This window comes from Oryctolagus cuniculus, chromosome 17, assembly GCF_051225735.1.
Source record: "Oryctolagus cuniculus isolate XC-2025 breed Fujian yellow rabbit chromosome 17, ASM5122573v1, whole genome shotgun sequence".
In the NCBI taxonomy this organism is placed as follows: Eukaryota; Metazoa; Chordata; class Mammalia; order Lagomorpha; family Leporidae; genus Oryctolagus; species Oryctolagus cuniculus.
In genome coordinates, this window is record NC_142883.1 from 21,133,242 (window position 1) to 21,152,540 (window position 19,299).

The 19,299-nt window shown below is 55.6% G+C and overlaps 1 protein-coding gene across 1 annotated transcript; it reads left to right on the forward strand.

Annotated features, from left to right (window-relative positions):
* Positions 1–7,322: 7,322 nt before the first annotated feature.
* On the forward strand, positions 7,323–12,049 carry LOC149121130 (keratin, type I cuticular Ha7-like). Its single transcript, XM_070060703.2, has 7 exons — positions 7,323–7,779; positions 9,074–9,156; positions 9,294–9,450; positions 9,851–10,012; positions 10,229–10,354; positions 10,721–10,941; positions 11,651–12,049. Exons 1-7 carry the CDS (start codon positions 7,351–7,353, stop codon positions 11,775–11,777), a joined length of 1,305 nt encoding a protein of 434 aa, XP_069916804.1. The 5' UTR covers positions 7,323–7,350; the 3' UTR covers positions 11,778–12,049.
* Positions 12,050–19,299: the final 7,250 nt, after the last annotated feature.

The window sequence follows — 19,299 nt, forward strand, 5'->3', positions numbered from 1 at the left end:
ATTCTCCCACCTTCTCTCAATTTCATGTTTATTTACTTATTTGAAAGGGAGAGAGATCTCCCAGGTGTTGGTTTGCTCCCCCCAAATGCCCACAACGGCCAGGGCTGGGCCAGACCAAAGCCAGGAGCCAGGAACTCCATCCAGGTCTCCTACGTGGGTGGCGGAGGTGCCAGGACTTGAACCAGCACTCTGGTACGGGGCGTGGGCGTGGCCAGTGGTGGCTAACCCGCGGCAGCACAGGCCTGCTCCTCCACTGGTACTTAAAGCCTCTCTCGGGCCTCCCTGCATCACCTTACTCCTGTGAGTGGATCCACATGGCCCCGGAGGGGGTGTCTGGTCGGGCTTGGGCCACAATGATTGCAACCAGGTTGCTTTCCAGGGGGCTCTTGCTTTCCTTGCCCTGAGACTTCTGCTCCTCAGCTGAGGACCACGTCTGGTTCTGAGCCCCCCACCCATGTTCTGTCTCACGGCAATGCCCCTTTCCTGGCTGGCTGGGGTGACACCAGTCGCGCCTCACCAGGGCCCCCACTCATTTTTTTCCCCTCCAAATGCCGTTTGCCACAACAGCCCAGGCGAGAGGAGAGGTGAACGGACAGGCACCTGCAGGCCCTGGGGTGGACACTGCGGCGCTGAGCCACCCGGGGGAAAACCACTTCTGCTCCCAGCACTGTCCACACTGGGAAGCCAGGGACACGCAGGTGGAGCTCTGGCCTCTCCCAGACAGGCGCGTTTTTCTTTAGATACAGCTATTTTGGGGGGGGTCCATGGTGTGTGATACCGAGGCTGCTTGCGGGTCCCTCACCCCCTACCCCTTCTCTCAGCATCCGTCCTTCACCTTCCTCACCAAGAATGAAATCAGCTTCTTGTGGCTTTTTGGACTATTTTTAGTGTTTCTTTTTTTTTTTCATTGAATTCTGTGTTTCTCAGCCATACTGGCCCACTTCCTTCCTATAAATATACCTCCTTTCCTCACCTAATGCTGTTTTTGACCTTCAAAAATATAAATAACCCAAGGTGGGCACCTGGCCTAGCAGGTGACGCCTGCTACCCCCACACCCCGCATCTGATGCCCGAGTTCGAGTCCCGGCTCCCCTGTTAAGTTCCAGCTTTCTGCTAACAGGCATCCTGGGAGCCAGTGGTGATGGCTGGAGTAGCTGGGGCCCTGCCACTTGCGTGGGGCCGAGTTCCCAGCACCTGGATTTGACTTGGCCCAGCGCCAGCTGTTGCAGACATTTGGGGGATGAATCAGCAGATGGCAGCTCCCTGCCTCTCAAGAAATAAATAAAAAAAATACATAAATATCAAACAAGTCACGGTTAGAAGACGGCTCATGCAGAATACAGGTTATGCTAGTTTCAGCGACACTCCCTCGCACCCCACAGCTGCCCTGCCGCTTGTTTTGGGGATCCCCAACGTCGCCTCCGCTTCAGGACTCCTTTCCAAGTAGGAGCCTCAAATCAAGCAGCCGGCCAGGCATAGCGCCCCCTAGTGTCGGAGGAGGAAGGTGTCTCAGCAGTTCAGACAAGCCCGGCTGCTCCATCAGGGCCGCTGACCCCTAGTGGCCAGTGCCCCGCAAGCCAGGCGGCACACCAGCGCCGAGCTGAGTGCAGCTTCTGCCCTTGAGCTGGCTCTTCCCCAGGGCTTCCCAGCTCCCCCGAAGCAACGATTGTCCCAGGAACCCAAGGGTGACCTCAGGGTCACTCCTGGTTTCTCTTTCTGCCTTGACAATGTTCCCTCCCCGCCCCCAGTACAGTCCCCCCGTGCGACCCCTCTGCATCGCTGGCCGCCTGCTTCCCTCTTCATCGGCTCTGGTTGTCATCAGCCTGCCAGGATTCTTGTTTTTGTTTTTAAAGATTTATTTATTTACTTGAAAGTTAGAGTTATTGAGAGAGGGAGACACACACACATACACACACACACACTCGCAGAGATGAGAGAGATGGAGGTCTTCTGTCTGCTGAGTCACTTCCCAAGTGGCTGCAACAGCCAGGGCTGAGCCAGGCTGAAGACAGGAGCCAGGCGCCTCATCCAGGTCTCTCATTTGGGAAGTGGGGGCCGAAGGACTTGGGCTGTCCTCCACTGCTTTTCCTGGCCCATTAGCAGGGAAAGGGATTGGAAGTGGAGGGCCGGCGCTGTGGCACAGTGGGTTAATCCTCCACCTTCGGCGCCAGCATCCCATATGGGCACTGGTTCTAGTCCTGGCTGCTCCACTTCCGATCCAGCTCTCTGCTATGGCCTGGTAAAGCAGTGGAAGATGGCCCAAGTGCTTGGGCCCCTGCACCAGTGTGGGAGACCCAGAAGTTCCTGGCTCCTGGCTTCAGATCGGCTAGCTTTGGCCATTGCGGCCATTTGGGGAGTAAACCAGTGGATGGAAGACCTCTCTCTCTTTCTTTGCCTCTCACTGTAGCTCTGCCTCTCAAGTGAATAAACAGAATCTTAAAAAAAAAAAAAAAAAAAAAAGAAGTGGGCAGCCCAAACACTAACCAACACCATATGAAGTGCTGGCACTGAAGGTGGTGGCTTTACCCCTGACGCCACAATGCCGGCCCCTGCCAGGATTCTAGAAGGAGCCTCCTCCTGCTCCCATCTCTTCTCTGCCAAGGTCATCCTGCACACACCACTGATCCAGTGCTCTTGTGTGTATTTATTGAGTGTATATTATGTCCTCCGAGGCACTGTGCAATGTGCTAGAGACCACACATGTTAGAGACTCAACCTTCTCACCCCAGGGTCCTTATTGGGCAGCGAATTAATTTCCCTAGCCTGTTCCTTTGACAGCAATCTCTCTTGTCTGCTCAAGCACCTCCGGAGGACACCTTGTGTCCCTGTCTGTATTTCTAGCTCTTTAGACACATGTGTGGCCAGGGCAGGAACTCAGCACCTATTTACCGAGTGAGCTGAGTGGCTGTCTGTGGCATGGCTGGGTTCTGAGGGCTTTGGCTTGGAGCTCGGTCCAACCTCCGCAGTCTGGTCCCCGCCGGGCCTCCTGCGAAAGCCAGCAGAACTTGGCGAGGCAGACCCAGGCGAATGTTTTGAGGACTAGCTTGGTGAGCTCAGACCGGTGACTTGGTTTTCTTTGTTCTGCAGTGGGATACTCAGAACTACTTTGCAGGTGTGTTGCAGTGTAGGAATTAAAGCCTGTCGGTGTCTAAAGCATCTAGTGTGCGCTTGGTGGCACAGAGTAGGTGGCCAACCACGGTAGCGGATGTCTGCTTTGCATATACAGGGCCGGGGTTGGGGGGGGGGAGCTAAGTGCAGTACTGGAGGTCAGACGGCAAGCCTGACTCCAGCACTGGGGAGGTGGCAGTAGGACTTCCCTGACCTCTGCTTGCCTGCCACAGACACTGTTTGCTATGTGCGCTGGCTTCTGTCCCGCCGTGGGAACCACAGCGTGTGGGCTTCCTCCTTGGCCCGCCCTTCTCCTTCCATCTGAGATGTTCTCATAAAACAAACCTTGGTGAACCAGGAAAACAAACAGAACTTGTTTAGTGAGAGAGACAGAGAGAGAGAGAGGAGGGGGGAGATAGAGAGGGAGAGAGAGGAGATCTGTCTGTTGCTTCACTCACAAAATGGCTGCAACGGCCAGGTCTGGGCCAGGCTGAAGCCAGGGGCCCAGGAGCTCCATTCTGGTCTCCCCCATGGGTGGCAGGGACCCAAGTGCTTGAGCATCACCTTCTGCTTCCCAGCATGCATTAGCAGGAAGCAGAGCAGCTGGGACTGGACCTGGCAATCAGACGTGGGCTGCGGGCATCACAAGTCGTGTCCCCCCACGCCACAGTGCTGCTGATCTTAAATGCGATTACCCAGACAGTGCCCCCCGACTCATCAGGTGCCGCCTTGTCACGTGGTGCTTCGCTTGCACAGGCGACACTCTCTACAGAGTGTGCGTCGTGCTGTGGAGCAGGGTTTCTGTCCTTAGCTGTGGTCCCCAGGCCTGCAGCATCAGCATCTCCTGGGAACTTGTTAGAAATGCAGATTCCTGGGCCTGGCCCCAGACCTACGGAGTCGGGAGGTGGAGACCCCTCCAGGTGATTCCGAGGTGGGGTTAAAGTTTGCGAACCACAAACCCTTTCCCTTGCAAACAGAAGCAGGGCTGTGGTTGCAGCACAGCTGAGCGTCCGCTTCAGCTCTGTTCTGCCTGATTTTGCGTGGTTCAGACTTCCTGGGGGCAGGCCTGGTGCTGGCTGCACACCTGCATTCCTGAGGCTGCACCCTGCTCTGCCTGAGCCCAGCAGGCCGGCGTCACCTCTGATGTTTGCGCGCACTCATTTATTGCGGTCTCCAGGATTTTCAGAGAGCCTTCTCTCCCCTGCTCTCGCTGGCCAGCCCTTCCCAGATAACATCTCTTGGGTGTACCCTGTGCGTCTCCAGGGCCCAGGCCTTCCGCGGAGTCTCGTGACCCAGCTCTCTCGCTCTGAGCTTACTGTGAGGACCGAGTTCCCCTTATCCATCTGTGCACCTGCACGATGTCTTGAGGAGGGCTTTGCCTTAGTGAGAGCTCATGAACACCAGAAACTTGGAGTAGTGAATGCCACCCACGTCTGTACACAGAGTAGCCAGGGCAGGTGTCCCCCTGAGTCCCCCTGGTCCTATAAGGGACTGAGTGGCCGCTGCAGGGTGAGGGCTGAGTAGCTGGGTGGTACCAGAACAAGAGTCCTGGACAGGAAAGGTTTCTGGGCCATCTACAAGCAGTCTCTTAACCTAAACTCCCATTCTAGGCCTCCTCTTAGGAGTGACGGGAACTAGGTGGCGTGTTCCCAGAGGAATATACACAAGGTGGCAAGGGGACCCAGACGTGTGCTACATAAAGAACCCGAGGGAGCAATCTCACATCTGTTGCAGAGAGCTGAGAGTCAGAATGAAGGGATTTGTCCCCCGGGGCACTCCTGGGCAGAACTAGATGACCTGAAGGGCGTCCTCTCTGGCTGACCTGTGAAGGCATCACCAGCCTCCAGCACAGAGGAAGGCCTGTTTGCCGGGTGAGCGGATGCGTGAACACGGGGCGACAGATGTGCACCTGCGTAAATGACTTTCTTGCAATATCCCACGCTGTGAGCTCCTCCAGGCAGAGCTAGATGCTGTTTATCGCTGGAGCTCAGGGTCTTGCACAAGGCCTGGGAATCTGTAAACCACAGGGCCCGAGTTGGCCCAGGGTGGCAGGGACCATGGTGGGAAACGGCCAGCTGGACCCCCAGCGTGCGAGAGGTTATCGGGAGGGACTTCATGCCCAAAGGGATGGTGAGATCCCTTCCAGCTTGGAGAGTCCAGGCTTTAGGGTCAGCTCAGACACACACACACACACACACACACACACACACACACACACACGGCTCATCCTGGGAGTGGGGTCAGGGCTGCGTCTTCATTAGCATAGACTGGAAGCTGGCTGGCAGCCCTTGCCTGAGCTTGATTGAAGCCAGCAAGCTGCTGGTTGCTGCTTTCAGACATAGAGGAGGCCGTAAAGCTTCTGACGCTCTGAGTGTGTCTGAAGATTAAGGAAATTTAAATTTTGCTCCAGAGTCCTCCAAATAATGCGCCATCAAGGTAGGTGTATTTCAAAGAAATGCAAAAAACATTTCAAAAGGTGAAAGATCAAAGTTTTGAGCGTGTGTTTTTTATAAAGAAGGCAAGGAGGGGCTCTGGTGCGGGGCAGCAAGGAGGTGGGTGCTGGCCAGGAGGGCGGGGCCCTGAGAGCAGACACCACAAAGCCCTAACCACCTGTGCGCGTGGTGTGCCTGGACGGCAACGCGCAGGCGCGCGCTTTTTATTTCTTGGGAATCTCGATTACTCAGCTTCATTCATGAGTTTTTTCTCACTTTCACAGCGGCTGACCTGTTTTAAAATAGCCAGAATCAGCTTGATGTTTTTGTTTTAATTGGCTCCAAAATACTCTTTAAGTTTCTCATTTGATTTCCTCTTGCACCCCCTGGTTACTGACAAGACTGTTCGTTTTCAGGCTCCCACATTAATCTGGATTTGGGCTGCCTTTTTTAAAAAAAAATTTTCCAAGTTATTTATTTTTTAACAGAAAGGGAACAGATTTAATGCCCTTCATAGATACAATTCTAAGGATATAGTGCTAGTTTTCCTCCCACCCCTCTGTGAATTTGTTTTAACTGTATGTGGTCATGAATGGAAATAGAAATGTGTTGTGTTAATTTCATATTTTGTGTGCTGTGGTCTGTTGATGTGAGGCATTGTGTTATTGATTGGCATAGGATAAATCCCACTTGCTCGGGGTGAAAGATCTTTTTTTTTTTTAAATCAATGAATTTAGTTTTTAAGGCGAGCACCTTCCCTGCGTGTCATGCATACGGCTCTGGGAGCAGTGATGCTTCTCGCCCCTCTCCTGCCCACGCTGCACCCCCTCCTCCCTCCTCTCTTATTCTTCCTCTTCGTCTTTACAATGATCCACTTTCAGTTTATTTTATACTCATAAGAGGAACCCTGCACTGAGTGCAGAATTCAACAAAGAGTGAGCAGAAAATCACACTGCTCACCCCAGGGCTGCTTTCCATTGTTCTAACTTTGTCTCTCTTCCTAATGTTTGTGACAGAAACGTCCATCACTTTCCTTCCAGAGGAGCCTGGATCTTAACTGGTCTTCCCTCACCTTCTAGGAAAGCCTCTTGCCAGGGGGCGGATTCCTGTCTCACCTGGAGACCCCGGGATGGTGCTGATGTCCGAGGCTCCCCACACCTGGGCGAGATGCAGCTGTCCAGGCCGTGAGCACCAGCATGGCCGGACCGCTCGCCGCTTCCCAGCAGGGCATATGCTGTCCATTTTGTCCTCTGTGAGAGCTGTTCTCTCCCCCAGCCCTCCGGGAAAACAGCACCCGGAGGTTAATCTTAAATATCTTAGATATCCCTCATTCCATGAAGTCTTTCTCTGGCCCCTCAATGAGCTCATTTTTAGAAAAGCACTTTCTCTTTAATACCAAGGTCATTGGCTTTGCTTCCCCCCTCGTCTGAAAGATCTAAGCCCTCCTTGTCCACCGAGGCAGGCCCCGCGCAGGGTCTATTTCACAGATGTGAGCCGGCAGAGGGAGAGGATTTGCAGCCACAGAGAGCGGGCAGTGTGGAGACCTGGTTTCCTCCATGTCCGAGGCCCCCGGGAGCATCCTCTGTGGGTTAAGGCCTTTTTCATGAGCTCATTAACTCTTTATAGGAGACAAAAATCCCTGACTAATAGAGTGATTGTACAACAATCGACATCAATATTAATGAGGAAAATGCCCATTTTCTTACACCAACACCCATGAAGGACCTATATAAAGTCTGCCAGCGAGGGGCGGTTTTGGCTTTAAGTGGATCCAACCGCGAGCGAAGTCGCAGTCCTGGCTTCTCGCGCCATGAATTCTACGCCTTGCAGCTCCCTCCGGGGCAGGCAGGTTGCAGAAGCCGAGGCGGCTGCCCCACCTCTCTTGGCCACTGTGGCGCATGCCAACCGGGTCCGCGTGGGCAACACCCCGCTGGGCAGACCCAGCCTCTGTCTGCCCCAAAGCTGCCGGACGGCCTGTCCCTTGCCCGGGACCTGCCACATTCCCGGCAACGTGGGCATCTGCGGGGCCTACGGGGAGGTGACCCTGAACGGGCACGAGAAGGAGACCATGCAGTTCCTGAACGACCGCCTGGCCAACTACCTGGAGAAGGTGCGGCAGCTGGAGCGCGAGAACGCGGAGCTGGAGACCACCATCCGGGAGACGAGCAAGTGCCACGAGACCAGCGTGTGCCCGGACTACCAGTCCTACTTCCGCACCATCGAGGAGCTCCAGCAGAAGGTGAGGGCTGTGGCGCACAGATCAGGGGTCAGCCTGCGGCTCCTCGCCCCGGGGGGCCAATTCCTGCCTCCTGGCTGCTTTTGTAGAGTCGGGCGGGGGCCCTGGCTCGGCTCACCCGTGTCTGTGGCAGCTTTTGGGCTGCAGGGCAGAGCTGGGGTGCTGCGACAGACTGCCTGGTCTGCAGAGGTGCGTGATTGACTGTTTAGCTTTTGGTAGAAAAAGGTGACTGACCTTTGCTCTCGATGCGCAGGGCCTGGGCCAGCAGTGGGATCAGAACCACTTGCGATGTATCTTGAATTATGGGAAGAGAGTGTTTGGAGTGACGGTGAATGGGAGTGTGTAAAGGATGGGATGGGAGACTGATTTATTATTTACTTCTTTTTTCTTTGAGAGGGAGGGAGATAGAGCGTGAGTCCACCTGCTGGTTCACTCCTCAAATACCTACAGCAGCCGGGGTTGGGCCAGGCCGAAGCCAGGAGTCTGGAACTCCATCCTGCCTTCTGCACGGGCTGCAGGCCCTCAAGTACTTCATCCATCATCTGCTGGCTCCCAGCGCGTGCATTTTGAACCCAGGCACTCTGATACAGGACGCAGGCACCCCAAGCAGTGAATTAACTCCTGCACCTCTCACGCGCCCTGGGAGGTAGGATTTGTCTTCCCAGGATTCTGAGTCCAGGATTAGTCTCTGTCCTTACAATTCCTAAACTGTTGTTACGAAACCAGTGCTACTGTTAGGAGAGCAACTAACCTGTGGTGTAGCCAGACAGTGAGAGGAGTCTTTTTAACGCGCTTGACGAGCAGTGCCTGTATGCTCAGTAGTTGGCCTCATGGGCATAGCTCCCATCTTTGATTATCCACCGAGTGCTTCTTAAGAGCCTGCATCTTAGTTGGGAGACAGGAAGATGAAGAGCATCAACACAGGAGCCGTAGACACCTGGTTAGATTCTGAGAAGAGCTTTGCGAAGTTGCACAACCAGAGGGAGGGACTTCTTACTTGCAACAGAGCCCAGTTTATCCAAAGCTTTCGTGGCCAGTCCCTTGCTCTGTGGCCCAGATTCCAACTCTTGTTTGTATCAGGCTCAGCATCGTATTTGGCAAACCCGAGCCTTTGCTGTCTGTGCACTTGGCCGCTGCTTCCGTCTCCTGCTTCTGTGACTCCACGCCTTCCTGTTCCCAAGACACCTCCTGCACATCCTCACCCCTGGAGCACAAAAGCATGGCTTCCGTGTGTGGGAGTTCGTGGTGTCCGCGCAGAGCGGCAGGGAATCCCTCACCGGCCTCCTTCCTCCCCCAGATCCTGTGCATCAAATCTGAGAACAACAGGCTGGTGGTGCAAGTGGACAATGCCAAGCTGGCTGCCGACGACTTCAGGACCAAGTGAGTTGGGGGCACACAGGAAAAGCTAGCCCACAGTTAGACTGCAAGGGGAGGGTCGCTGGGATCTCAGCTGTAGGCCACATCGCTGCGCCCCTTCTTGCTCACTGACTCCGACCCCCGTACCTGCCCCGTGGAAGGTACGAGACGGAGCACTCGCTGCAGCAGCTGGTGGAGGCCGACATCTGCGGCCTGCGAAAGGCGTTGGACAACCTCACCCTTGCCAAGAGTGACCTGGAGGCCCAGCTGGAGTCCCTGCAGGAGGAGCTGCTCTGTCTCAAGAAGAACCACGAGCAGGTGCGTGGCCCCTTGTGCAGGTGCGTGGCCCCTTGTGCAGGTGTACGGCACCTTGTGCAGGTGCACGGCCCCTTGTGCAGGTGCACGGCCCCTTGTGCAGGTGCGTGGCCCCTTGTGTGCCGTGCTGACGTGGTGGGGGGTGAACTCAGGCTCACTATGGGGAAGAAACGAGGCGTTCTCCTGCTTGAATATTGGCAGCTCTGCGGGCTTCGCCTTGTAGCTAAGCCTCACAAGCTATGTAGGCGAGCTCTGGCTCATGGCGAGAGGCTGTGCCTCTTCCACAGCCCCTGGAAACTTCTAGGCTGGCGCTGGCCCTGCTGCCTCTTCAGAGGACAAGAAGTGGGGGCCCAGGGGAGCAGCGGGGGCCTCATGAGTGGCCGCCTTTTTCCTTTGCCCCCAGGAAGCCCACACCCTGAGGTGTCAGCTGGGGGACAAGCTGCGCATTGAGCTGGACACTGAGCCCACCATCGACCTGGGCAGGGTGCTGGAGGAGATGCGGTGCCAGTACGAGGCCATGGTGGAGACCAACCGCAAGGACGTGGAGCAGTGGTTCCAGGCGCAGGTGGGGGCATGGCTGCAGGGCTGGGAGGGCCGGGGTTCTGCTGGGGCACTGGGCTGGGAGGGCCGGGGCTCTGCTGGGGCACTGGGCAGAGAGGGCCCTGGCTCTGCTGGGGCACTGGGCTGGGAGGGCCTGGGCTCTGCTGGGGCACTGGGCAGGGAGGGCCCTGGGCTCTGCTGTGGACAGCGGGCTGACCTCGGCTCTCCTGCTGTGTTTCAGTCTGAAGGCATCAGCCTGCAGGCCATGTCCTGCTCCGAGGAGCTGCAGTGCTGCCAGTCGGAGATCCTGGAGCTGCAACGCACGGTGAACGCCCTGGAGGTGGAGCTTCAGGCCCAGCACACAATGGTGGGTTCCTGTGCGTGTGTGCCTGCGTGCCTGCGTGCGTAAGGTTCCCGGGGCTCCACTGCCCTGGGCTCAGTTCTGGTCTCATTCATACACCGAGCAGGGCCTCAGCTCATAGCACGACTTCGTCTCCTCTGCGGAACCTTCTCATGGGTGTGGGTGCTAGGGGGTGAGCAGGACCCCAGGTGGGGAGGGCCTGCGTGCACCGTCAGGGCACTAACTGTGTGAGTTCTTGCAGCTGAAGATGCTGAAGGCAGCTGGGTTCGTCCCTGGGCCCGGCGGGCTCTGGGGGCGCAGGTCTCCCTGAGACAGTTGGGGGTGAGGAGTCTTGATTTTTCCGCCTGAGCCCGCCTTTCTTTGGTGCTGCAGAAGGACTGCCTGCAGAACTCCCTGTGCGAGGCCGAGGCCCGCTTCGGCACCGAGCTGGCCCAGATGCAGATCCTCATCAGCAACGTGGAGGAGCAGCTCTCCGAGATCCGGGCGGACCTGGAGCGGCAGAACCAGGAGTACCAGGTGCTGCTGGACGTCAAGGCCCGGCTGGAGTCGGAGATCAGCACGTACCGGAGCCTGCTGGAGAGTGAGGACTGCAAGTAGGTCCCCCAAGGTTGCGCGCATCAGCGGGTCACCAGCATGGACGAAGCAGGGATCTGTTGTAGGAAATGACCTACCAGTAGCCCCGGGCCTCATCTTTGGGGAGCAACTTGTACCCCAGGAGGCCTGGTGAGCACACATCCACCTGGACATCTGGGTGGATGAAGGTGTGCAGCTCACGCCTCCTGGGCTGCTTGGCAGGTTGCACTCCTCCAGGTCTGACTCTGGCGAGCTCAGGGCGTGCAGGCTGGGCTGGGTTCGCTCTGGAAGCAGCATCCCAGGGACAGGGATTCTCCGTCCTCAGTGCTGTGCTGAGGGCATGAGCACCTGTTCTTCTGTTCCAGTTCCTTGGTAGCCCCGCGAAAAGGCTAATGCAGATCAACCAGTTCCCCCTCTTAGGCCATAAGCAACAGGGTTAGGGGCTCTTTAATTGAGAGAGTGGCTGACATCAGGATTCTTTGCTGCCTCCGGCTCTTCCCGTCTCTCCATTACGCCCCCTCTGCACAGGAGGTAGCTCTAGCCTTTGCACTTAGGGCCTCTGTGTGCTGGCCTTAGTCTCCAATCCAGGCATCTTCCTGCCCATTTGGGGGCTTACAGCGCCCTCTAGAGTCTAGTGCTGGAGTTTGCCCTCATACACTAAAGTGTGTACAGACTTGTGTTGTTCCTGTCTCACACCAGTGTCTTCAACCACTCCTTCTGTGTCCACAGGCTGCCCTGCCACCCGTGTGCCACGCCAGCCTCCAGCACCAGGGGGCCAGCCCCGGCCCCCTGCGCCCCCTGCCCTGCTGGGCCTCCCCGGGCCCCCTGTGGGTCCTGCTTGTCCACTCGACGCTGACACGGGCCTCAGCCTGTGGGAAATGGGTCCGTCCTCAGATGCTGTGACTCGGCTCTCCAGGCCTGCCTTCCCGGGCCAGCCCGGCGGGAGACCGAGGCGAGGCGGCTCCTTGGGGGACAGTTTTGTGAGTCCAGCCGTGCAGCCCCTGGCCGGGATGTGTGCTTCCTCTCCTCGGGGTGTCCTGTTTCTCTTCTGCTGCTGCCAGATTTCCTGTTGGCTTTATTTTCATTTTGCTAATAAATTTCACACTTGCAACACGACGGGTCCTCGTCCTTCTGGTCTCCTTGTCTCCATTGCAGGCTGAGAACCTTGCCGGGTGCTCCTGGAGCCGGCTGCCCCCATGGAAGTGGCCGCTGTGGCTTGCTCACCAGACTGGCTTTGGGAGAAGGCAAAGCCAGCGAGGACGGGACTTATAATGGGACAACAGGGAATGGCAACTGGCCTGGCAGCCAAGATGCCACTTAGGACGCTCCTGTCTCGTATCAGTGTCTGGGCTCCGTGTTGGCCTCTGGCTCCTGACCCCAGGTTCCTGTTAACATGGACCCCAAGGGGCAGCAGTGATAGCTCAGCTGCTCGGGTCCCTGCCTCCCACGTGGGGGACCTGGATTAAGTGCCTGGATCAGCCCTGGCCGTTGTGGGCATGGGGAGTGTGAACCAGCGCATGGGAGACCTCTGTCTCTCTGTCTGTGTCTGGCTTCTCAAATAAAAAAATTTTTAGAAATGGGCCCTGACCTGACCACACCTGTTTGGAGCCAGAGTCACAGACACAGCTTTTAAAACGCAGACGCGAAGTCAAGTTCGCCTTTCTTGTGGCTAAAGTCACCTGATCCTCGGGCAAAGCAAAGGCTCAGATCAGTGGTCCGCGGCCCCCACCCCCTGGGCACCCCACTCACATCGAGCGTTTGCGATCACACACCCCTTCTGAGGCCTGTGTGCAGCTCTAGCCACCCAGACGGTGCCTTTCTCCTGCCTACTGGGAAACACTGTCAACATTAGACGATGGTCATCGTTGCACCTGTCACATGATTCGTCTAGAAAGGTGCAGACAAGCTGACCCACCCAGGTTTCCCAACCAGCTCCATGGATCGGTTCTCCTGGTAGCTGCCTGGCTTGGAATTTGCAGGCGATGGACACATGAACCGGAAGTTCCCCATTTAGACAACTGTGGCCAAGAACCAGCGCATCTCCAGAACTCTGTGTGACAGCTGGCCAAGGATAGGCAGTAGTGAGTTCCCCATCACGGGAGGTGTGCAAGCAGAGGCTCCACAGCCATGTCAAGGGCACTCAGGTGTGCGGTGGGGCTGGATGGGGCAGTGGCTGAGGGTCTGCTGCTGGCCTGCACACCCGGTGGTGGCCTCTGCTTTCCGGGTCCCTGCAGTGAAGCCACAACTGATGGAGCTACCAACCCGCTCTAGGAGCTGGGCTGTCTTGTCCCTCTCTGTTCTGTGCACTCTCTGAGTGGCAGTAGCTTGCTGGGGAATCTTCGAGGGTGGCTGATGCACAGGTAATCCAGCCCACCCTGGCTCAGGCCCGCGGGGCAGGCAAGACTGCAGCCTCAAACCCCAAGGCTTGCCCGAGAATCTGGTTGTGCTGTGCCTCCAACTGGCTGCAAGTTCAGGACCCACCCTTGGCCACTGTCCTTGTAGATAGAACAGACTGGCTGCAAGTTCAGGACCCACCCTTGGCCACTGTCCTTGTGGATAGAACAGACTGGCTTGGCGGTCACGAAGACGTCCATCACAGGAGGCTGGGAGGTGGGGGAGATGGGGGGCTGCCACACCCTCGCCTCCTCTGGGCTGTGCCTCTGCTCTTTCCCCCCAAGGGGTGCAGAGGTCAGGCACAGGTGACACACCCTTGTGGCACTCACCCAAGAGTAGGGTCCCAATAAGAAAGAGCAGTCTCGGTAAATTTAGCACCTGACCCAACCTCCCTCGCCTCCTCCTTTGTACTTAAATAGCTCCTTTCATCCAACAAGTTCAAAGCCATGTAATAAAACAAACCCACATATTCTTGCGCCACAACAGAGGAGTCAAGCATTGTTTTCCCATCTAAGGAAGAGAGAGGAGGTGAATCACTCAGTGGTTGAGGGGTTCTTCTCGTGACATAAAATGAGTCAGTGGGGCCTGTGTTTCTCAAGTTCACTTCCAAGGCCCTAACACATTTATAATGAAAAGATTACCTTTGATGAGACATGTGGTTGTGTGTGCGTGTGCATGTGCGTGTGCGTGTGTGTGTGAAGAGAAGCTTCCCTGGAAACCAAATAGCCCATTATTGCCATCACCACCACGAGAATCATCATCACCGTCACACACCATCATGGATGTCAGCATTGTCATCGGAGCAAATGCGTTGAGCTCTGTGAGCCAAACGCTTAGCTAAATTAGAGACATGCGGCTAAACATAAACTCATTTGGTCTATGACAATCCCTTGAAGTCAACGCTATTGCTTCCCCATTTCTCAGACGAGGACCCAGGGTTCAGGGAGGTCAACTAACGTGCACCAGGTCACACAGCTGCGAGCTGTGAGCTGGCGGAGCCAGGACGCGGATCCAGGCAGCAGGCGTCCTCCAGCTGTGCTTTGTGGAGGCCGAGTCTCAGACTGTGACAGCTGGGTGACAGAGCCCAGACAGTGCGCTGTTCTGAGGCTTTCCCTGGAAGGAGATGAGATTGCTGGCTAGGGGAGCCATCTCTGAGAATGTGCACCACCGAGAGTGGTGCAAGGAATGGCGGTTCTAGAATAGCTCAGTGTGACCTGAAGCTTGAGGGCCCTGGCGGATTCAATGACCTGGAACTACCACGTCATTAAAACTGCCTGCCGGGTCCGGCGCTGTGGTGTAGCGGGTAAAGCTGCCGCCTGCAGTACCGGCATGCCAAGTGGGTGCCGGTTTGAATCCCGGCTGTTCCACTTCCATTCCAGCTCCCCGCTGTGGCCTGGGAAAGCAGTGGGAGACGGCCCAAGTGCTTGGACCATGGCATCCGTGTAGGAGACCCAGAAGAAGCTCCTGGCTTCTTGCTTCAGATCAGCCCAGCTCCGGCTGTTGCAGCCATTTGTGGGGGAGAGGGGTGAACCAGCAGACAGATGATCTCTCTCTCTTTCTGCCTCTGACTCTCTGTAACTCTGCCTTTCAAATAAATAAGTAAATATTTTTTTTAAAAACTGCTTGTCATTACTAAAACCCCTTTGCCTACTGAGAAATAGGAGAGAAATGGCCTGAATCCCTTACAGATAAGATGTTCATTGCTTTCTTCTCTACAAAGCACATTTATAACGTACTAATTGGAGCCCACAAGCAGCCTGGAGAGAGGCAGAGCCGGCGTCAGGGTCTCCACTGTGCAGCGGACGTTCGGGCACAGGCAGGGGAAAGGACCCCTCCACAGCCTCCCAGCAGGTGCCAGGGGCAGCGCCAGGCACTCGGGCTCATCGTCTCAGCGCTGGTCCGCCGCGCCTGGAGGGACATCTGTACACAGCTCCACACTGGAGTGCTCTCAAACGCTGGAGTGGGTTTTGCAGGGAGAGCCGTTCTGGGGTCTGGAATGTCCCTAAGGATAATCTTCCTGGCGCTCTCTCCCAGCCCGCAACGTCATCCCTGCCTAAACTCCATGCTTAGACAGAGTTGCCAGCTTCTGGCTGTTTCCCGGCCTCCCTCTTGGTGCTGGTGTTTGCGCCCGAGTCTCCCTTGCCTTCCTTCCCCGGTTGGTTCTCTGGCGTCCTCTACAGACGACCCGGGTCCTGCACATCGGCCTCCTAGGAGATCCCTCTGGTCTCCAGGGGGCAGAGTTGTGTCTGCTCACCCGCAGGCCCACCTGCTGCCCCTCCCAGTCTCCTTTCTTTTTCCCGTCCTCTCAAATGTGCTTGCTTTACCATTGCCTTTTCTTTCTCTGCCCATGCCACATCCTCAGAGTGATCTTTTAGCACCTGCCGAAGTCTCTGTTTTTGCACCTGCCAAAGCTTCCCTATGGGCTGCCATAGGACGCCCATCACCATCACCCTTCCTGTGGTCTGCAAAGCAACAAGAACCAAATATCCAAACGCCTAATCACCAGGCACGGCTGCAGAAAAGATGCTCCAAGAGATGAGGACTCTGATGAGATCCTTGGACTCCTACTTAGCAGTCGCCTAGGGAGGGGGATACACGTCCGCCTCCTTCCGGGTACTGAAGTGACTTTGTCCCCTCACCTCATGGCTGAGAATCATGAACTGGATTGAAACAGCCCGGCTGGAGACTGGGGCAGGAGCAGGTGTGGGAGGAAGGGACTTGGGGGGTGAAGGGCCCAATTACACGGTGTTCGTTGTAGACCTGCCTGCTCAGCAGGGATGGAGCTCCTGGAAGATGGGGTCACATCTTCCCCTGCCTCCACCATGTCCCCTGTCCCTGGAACTGTGCCAAACACACAGCAGGTGTTCAACAAGGGCCTGCTGTCCCATGCATCTCATGTGCGGTCTTCTGTTTACGTTAACTGAAAACCTATTTCCAAATGCCCACCTCACAGCTTCTCAATATCTCATCTCCTAACCTTTGGGCTGTTTCTCATATATTTTTTGGCACTGATGCTATTCATAGAAAGAAAATCCTTTACCAGAACTATGATTCTCCTATTTCAGGTTAATCCCGTGCCCAGCATGGAGAAGTCACTTAATAAAAGAGCTTTGGATTAAATTAAACTCAATAAAAAATGTGGGTTTGATGGTCCGTTGACAACTCGACTTCTCCTTGAATAGTTAAATTTTGCAAGTATATCAACTAGGAAATCAAGAGAGTACACAAAATCTACCCCCAACCTACATGAGATCAGGGGGCTGTTGTGAGCCTGGGGTTCCGTGTCCGCGCTAATTCAAGAAGCAAATCTGCCCAAACTTACTGGTATCTTAAAAATACTGCAAGAGAAAGGCTAGATTACAAAGGATGGCCGCGCTGTGCTTACTCACCGGGCAGCCTGCCTGCAGTCTCCTCTCCAGATCCTCGTGCCATTTCGCCTTGTGCAGGGCAGCCAGCAGGGGACAGCAGCCTTCTCTAGCATCCGTCCTCTCCTGCGTCTCCAGTGTGGCTGCCGCCTGGCCATGGCCTCAAGCCACAGCAGGTCTGCTCGTCCCTGGTCCCTTTTTCTTCCTTCGTTTGTACGATCCTTGTCGGTTAGAATCGCTCCTCCCCCGGGTGCAGACGGGGATGCATTTCTCAGCCACCATCACATCTCCGGCTCTGGACACCTGGGAGCAACGTCGCTCCCTTCAGAGGCTCCGGAAGCTGCGGTCCTGTGTCTGAGTCATCTCCACTGGTGTGTCACAGGACACAGGGCTGCGGGGCCACTCTTCCGTCCATCAGCTTCGTTTGTCTTGGCTGCTTCTCAGCTTTCCTTTTCCAGGTTAGCCCATTTGAATAGGGTTAGCTGTGTCTGATTTGCATGGCCCTGGACAGTTCTGATGATTCAGCCCAGGTTTCCCTCTTGCTTCTTCATTTGCTTCTCTCTCTTATCAAGCACAGCCCCCCTTGTCTGCAGCTTGCTCCATTTCTCTGATCCCCTGCTTTGTACAGAAATATTCTATTTTTGCTTTTTTGTTGACCCAATTCCTGAATCTTCTCATACTCACAACCTGAACAGTCTCCTTTGCCGGAAGCACGCATGCTCCTGCACCTGCCGACCAGTGGAGTGGACCGAAGAGCGTGGAGAGTGCTGCTGGCATTCCTACAAGTGAGTGCGCACCAGTGCTCACGGGCCTTTCCACTCACCCCAGTCCCTGCCTGCCAGCCTCTGTGCTTCCTCCTCCTTTGATTGTCTTGGAAGAAAACAAAGAAAATTGGATTTTATTGCCACTCTGGGATCTCTTTGTAGTACTGGGAGCTTTTCATCTGAATGGCATTATAATAAGCCATGATAATGGTCTTGGGGAGTATAGCTGAGGGGCCTTTTATCTGAGACCCAAGCAAAGCATGCCATGAAGACTCGTGACAGCTCCATGGGGGGAAGGACTCCAATAATTGTCCACAGAGCTGTAGCCCTGGCTGGCAGCCAAAGCCGCGGGGGAGGTTGGGGTGCCGCCTCCCGCAAGGCAGGTGGTATCTGGAGGTGCCTTTAATTGGACATTTTAAAGATGATTTGTTTATTTAGTTATTTGAAAGGCAGAGGAAGATAGACAGAGAGCGAGCGGGCGAGTGAGTGAGATCTTTCATCCATCCACTGGTTCATTCCCCAAATGGATGCAACAGCCAGGTCTGGGCCAAGCCAAAGCCAGAAACCAGGAACTCCATGTGGTCTCCCACTTGGGTGGTAGAGGTCCAAATACTTGTGTCATTTTCCACTGCCTTCCCAGGTGCACTGGCAGGAAGCTGGGTCGGAAACAGAGCCGCAGGGTCTTGTACCAGGGCTCCTGTCTGAGATGCTCGAGGTGCAGGTGGCTTAGCCTGCTGAGCCACACACCAGTCCGAAGCAACTTCTGTGTGTTCAGAACTGTGGCCGCCCCTTCTCCAGGCCTCCCGGTGCCTTCCTTCACCTGCCTAGGCAGCCCCAAATGGCTCCGCACTGCTTCACACAACCCCTTGCTTTTCCTTCCCTGGTGCCCAGGTCCTTAGATTCAAGTACAAAACCACAGAGTCCTCCTCTTGCACCTTCATATCTTTGGTGCTTTTAAAAACGCACGTATTTATTTTAAAGGCAGACACACACACACACATGAGAGAGAGAGAGAAAGAGAGAGAGAGAGAGAGATGTCTCTCATTTGTTGGTTTGTTTTCCAAAAGCCTCCAACAACAGAGGCTGAGCCAGGCTGAAGCCAGGAGCTGGGAATCCAGGCCAGGTCTCCCATGTGGGTGGCAGGGATCCAACTACTTGAGGCATCACCTGCTGCCTCCCAGAGTGTGCATTAGCGCCAAGCTGGATTCAGGAGCACTCGACCCAGGCACTCCAATATGAGGTGTGGGTGGTCCAAGAGGGGTCGACCCCTACACCAGGTGCTTGCCCTGATACCTTTTTTTTTTTTTTTTGACAGGCAGAGTGCAGAGTGGACAGTGAGAGAGAGAGAGAGAGAGACAAAGAGAAAGGTCTTCCTTTGCCGTTGGTTCACCCCCCAGTGGCCGCCGCGGCTGGCGCACTGCGCTGATCCAAAGGCAGGAGCCAGGTGCTTCTCCTGGTCTCCCATGGGGTGCAGGGCCCAAGCACCTGGGCCATCCTCCACTGCACTCCTGGGCCACAGCAAAGAGCTGGCCTGGAAGAGGGGCAACCAGGACAGAATCCGGCGCCCCGACCGGGACTAGAACCCGGTGTGCTGGCGCCGCAGGTGGAGGATTAGCCTAGTGAGCCATGGCGCAGGCCCCTTTGGTTTTTAAAGCAGGTTGTATGTAAGCCAGTAGGGCTGGGGAGCCCAAGACAGAACATGGAGCATCCTGGTGCTCTATTCAATTCACTTACAGAATTGGGGAAAAGGTTTGAAAGTTTAAGGGGAAATTTAAGAATGATTTTTTTTTATGTTCAAGCCAACACGGAAATATTATGGACTATAAGGTCATTGGTATAAAGTTTTGGGATCAAC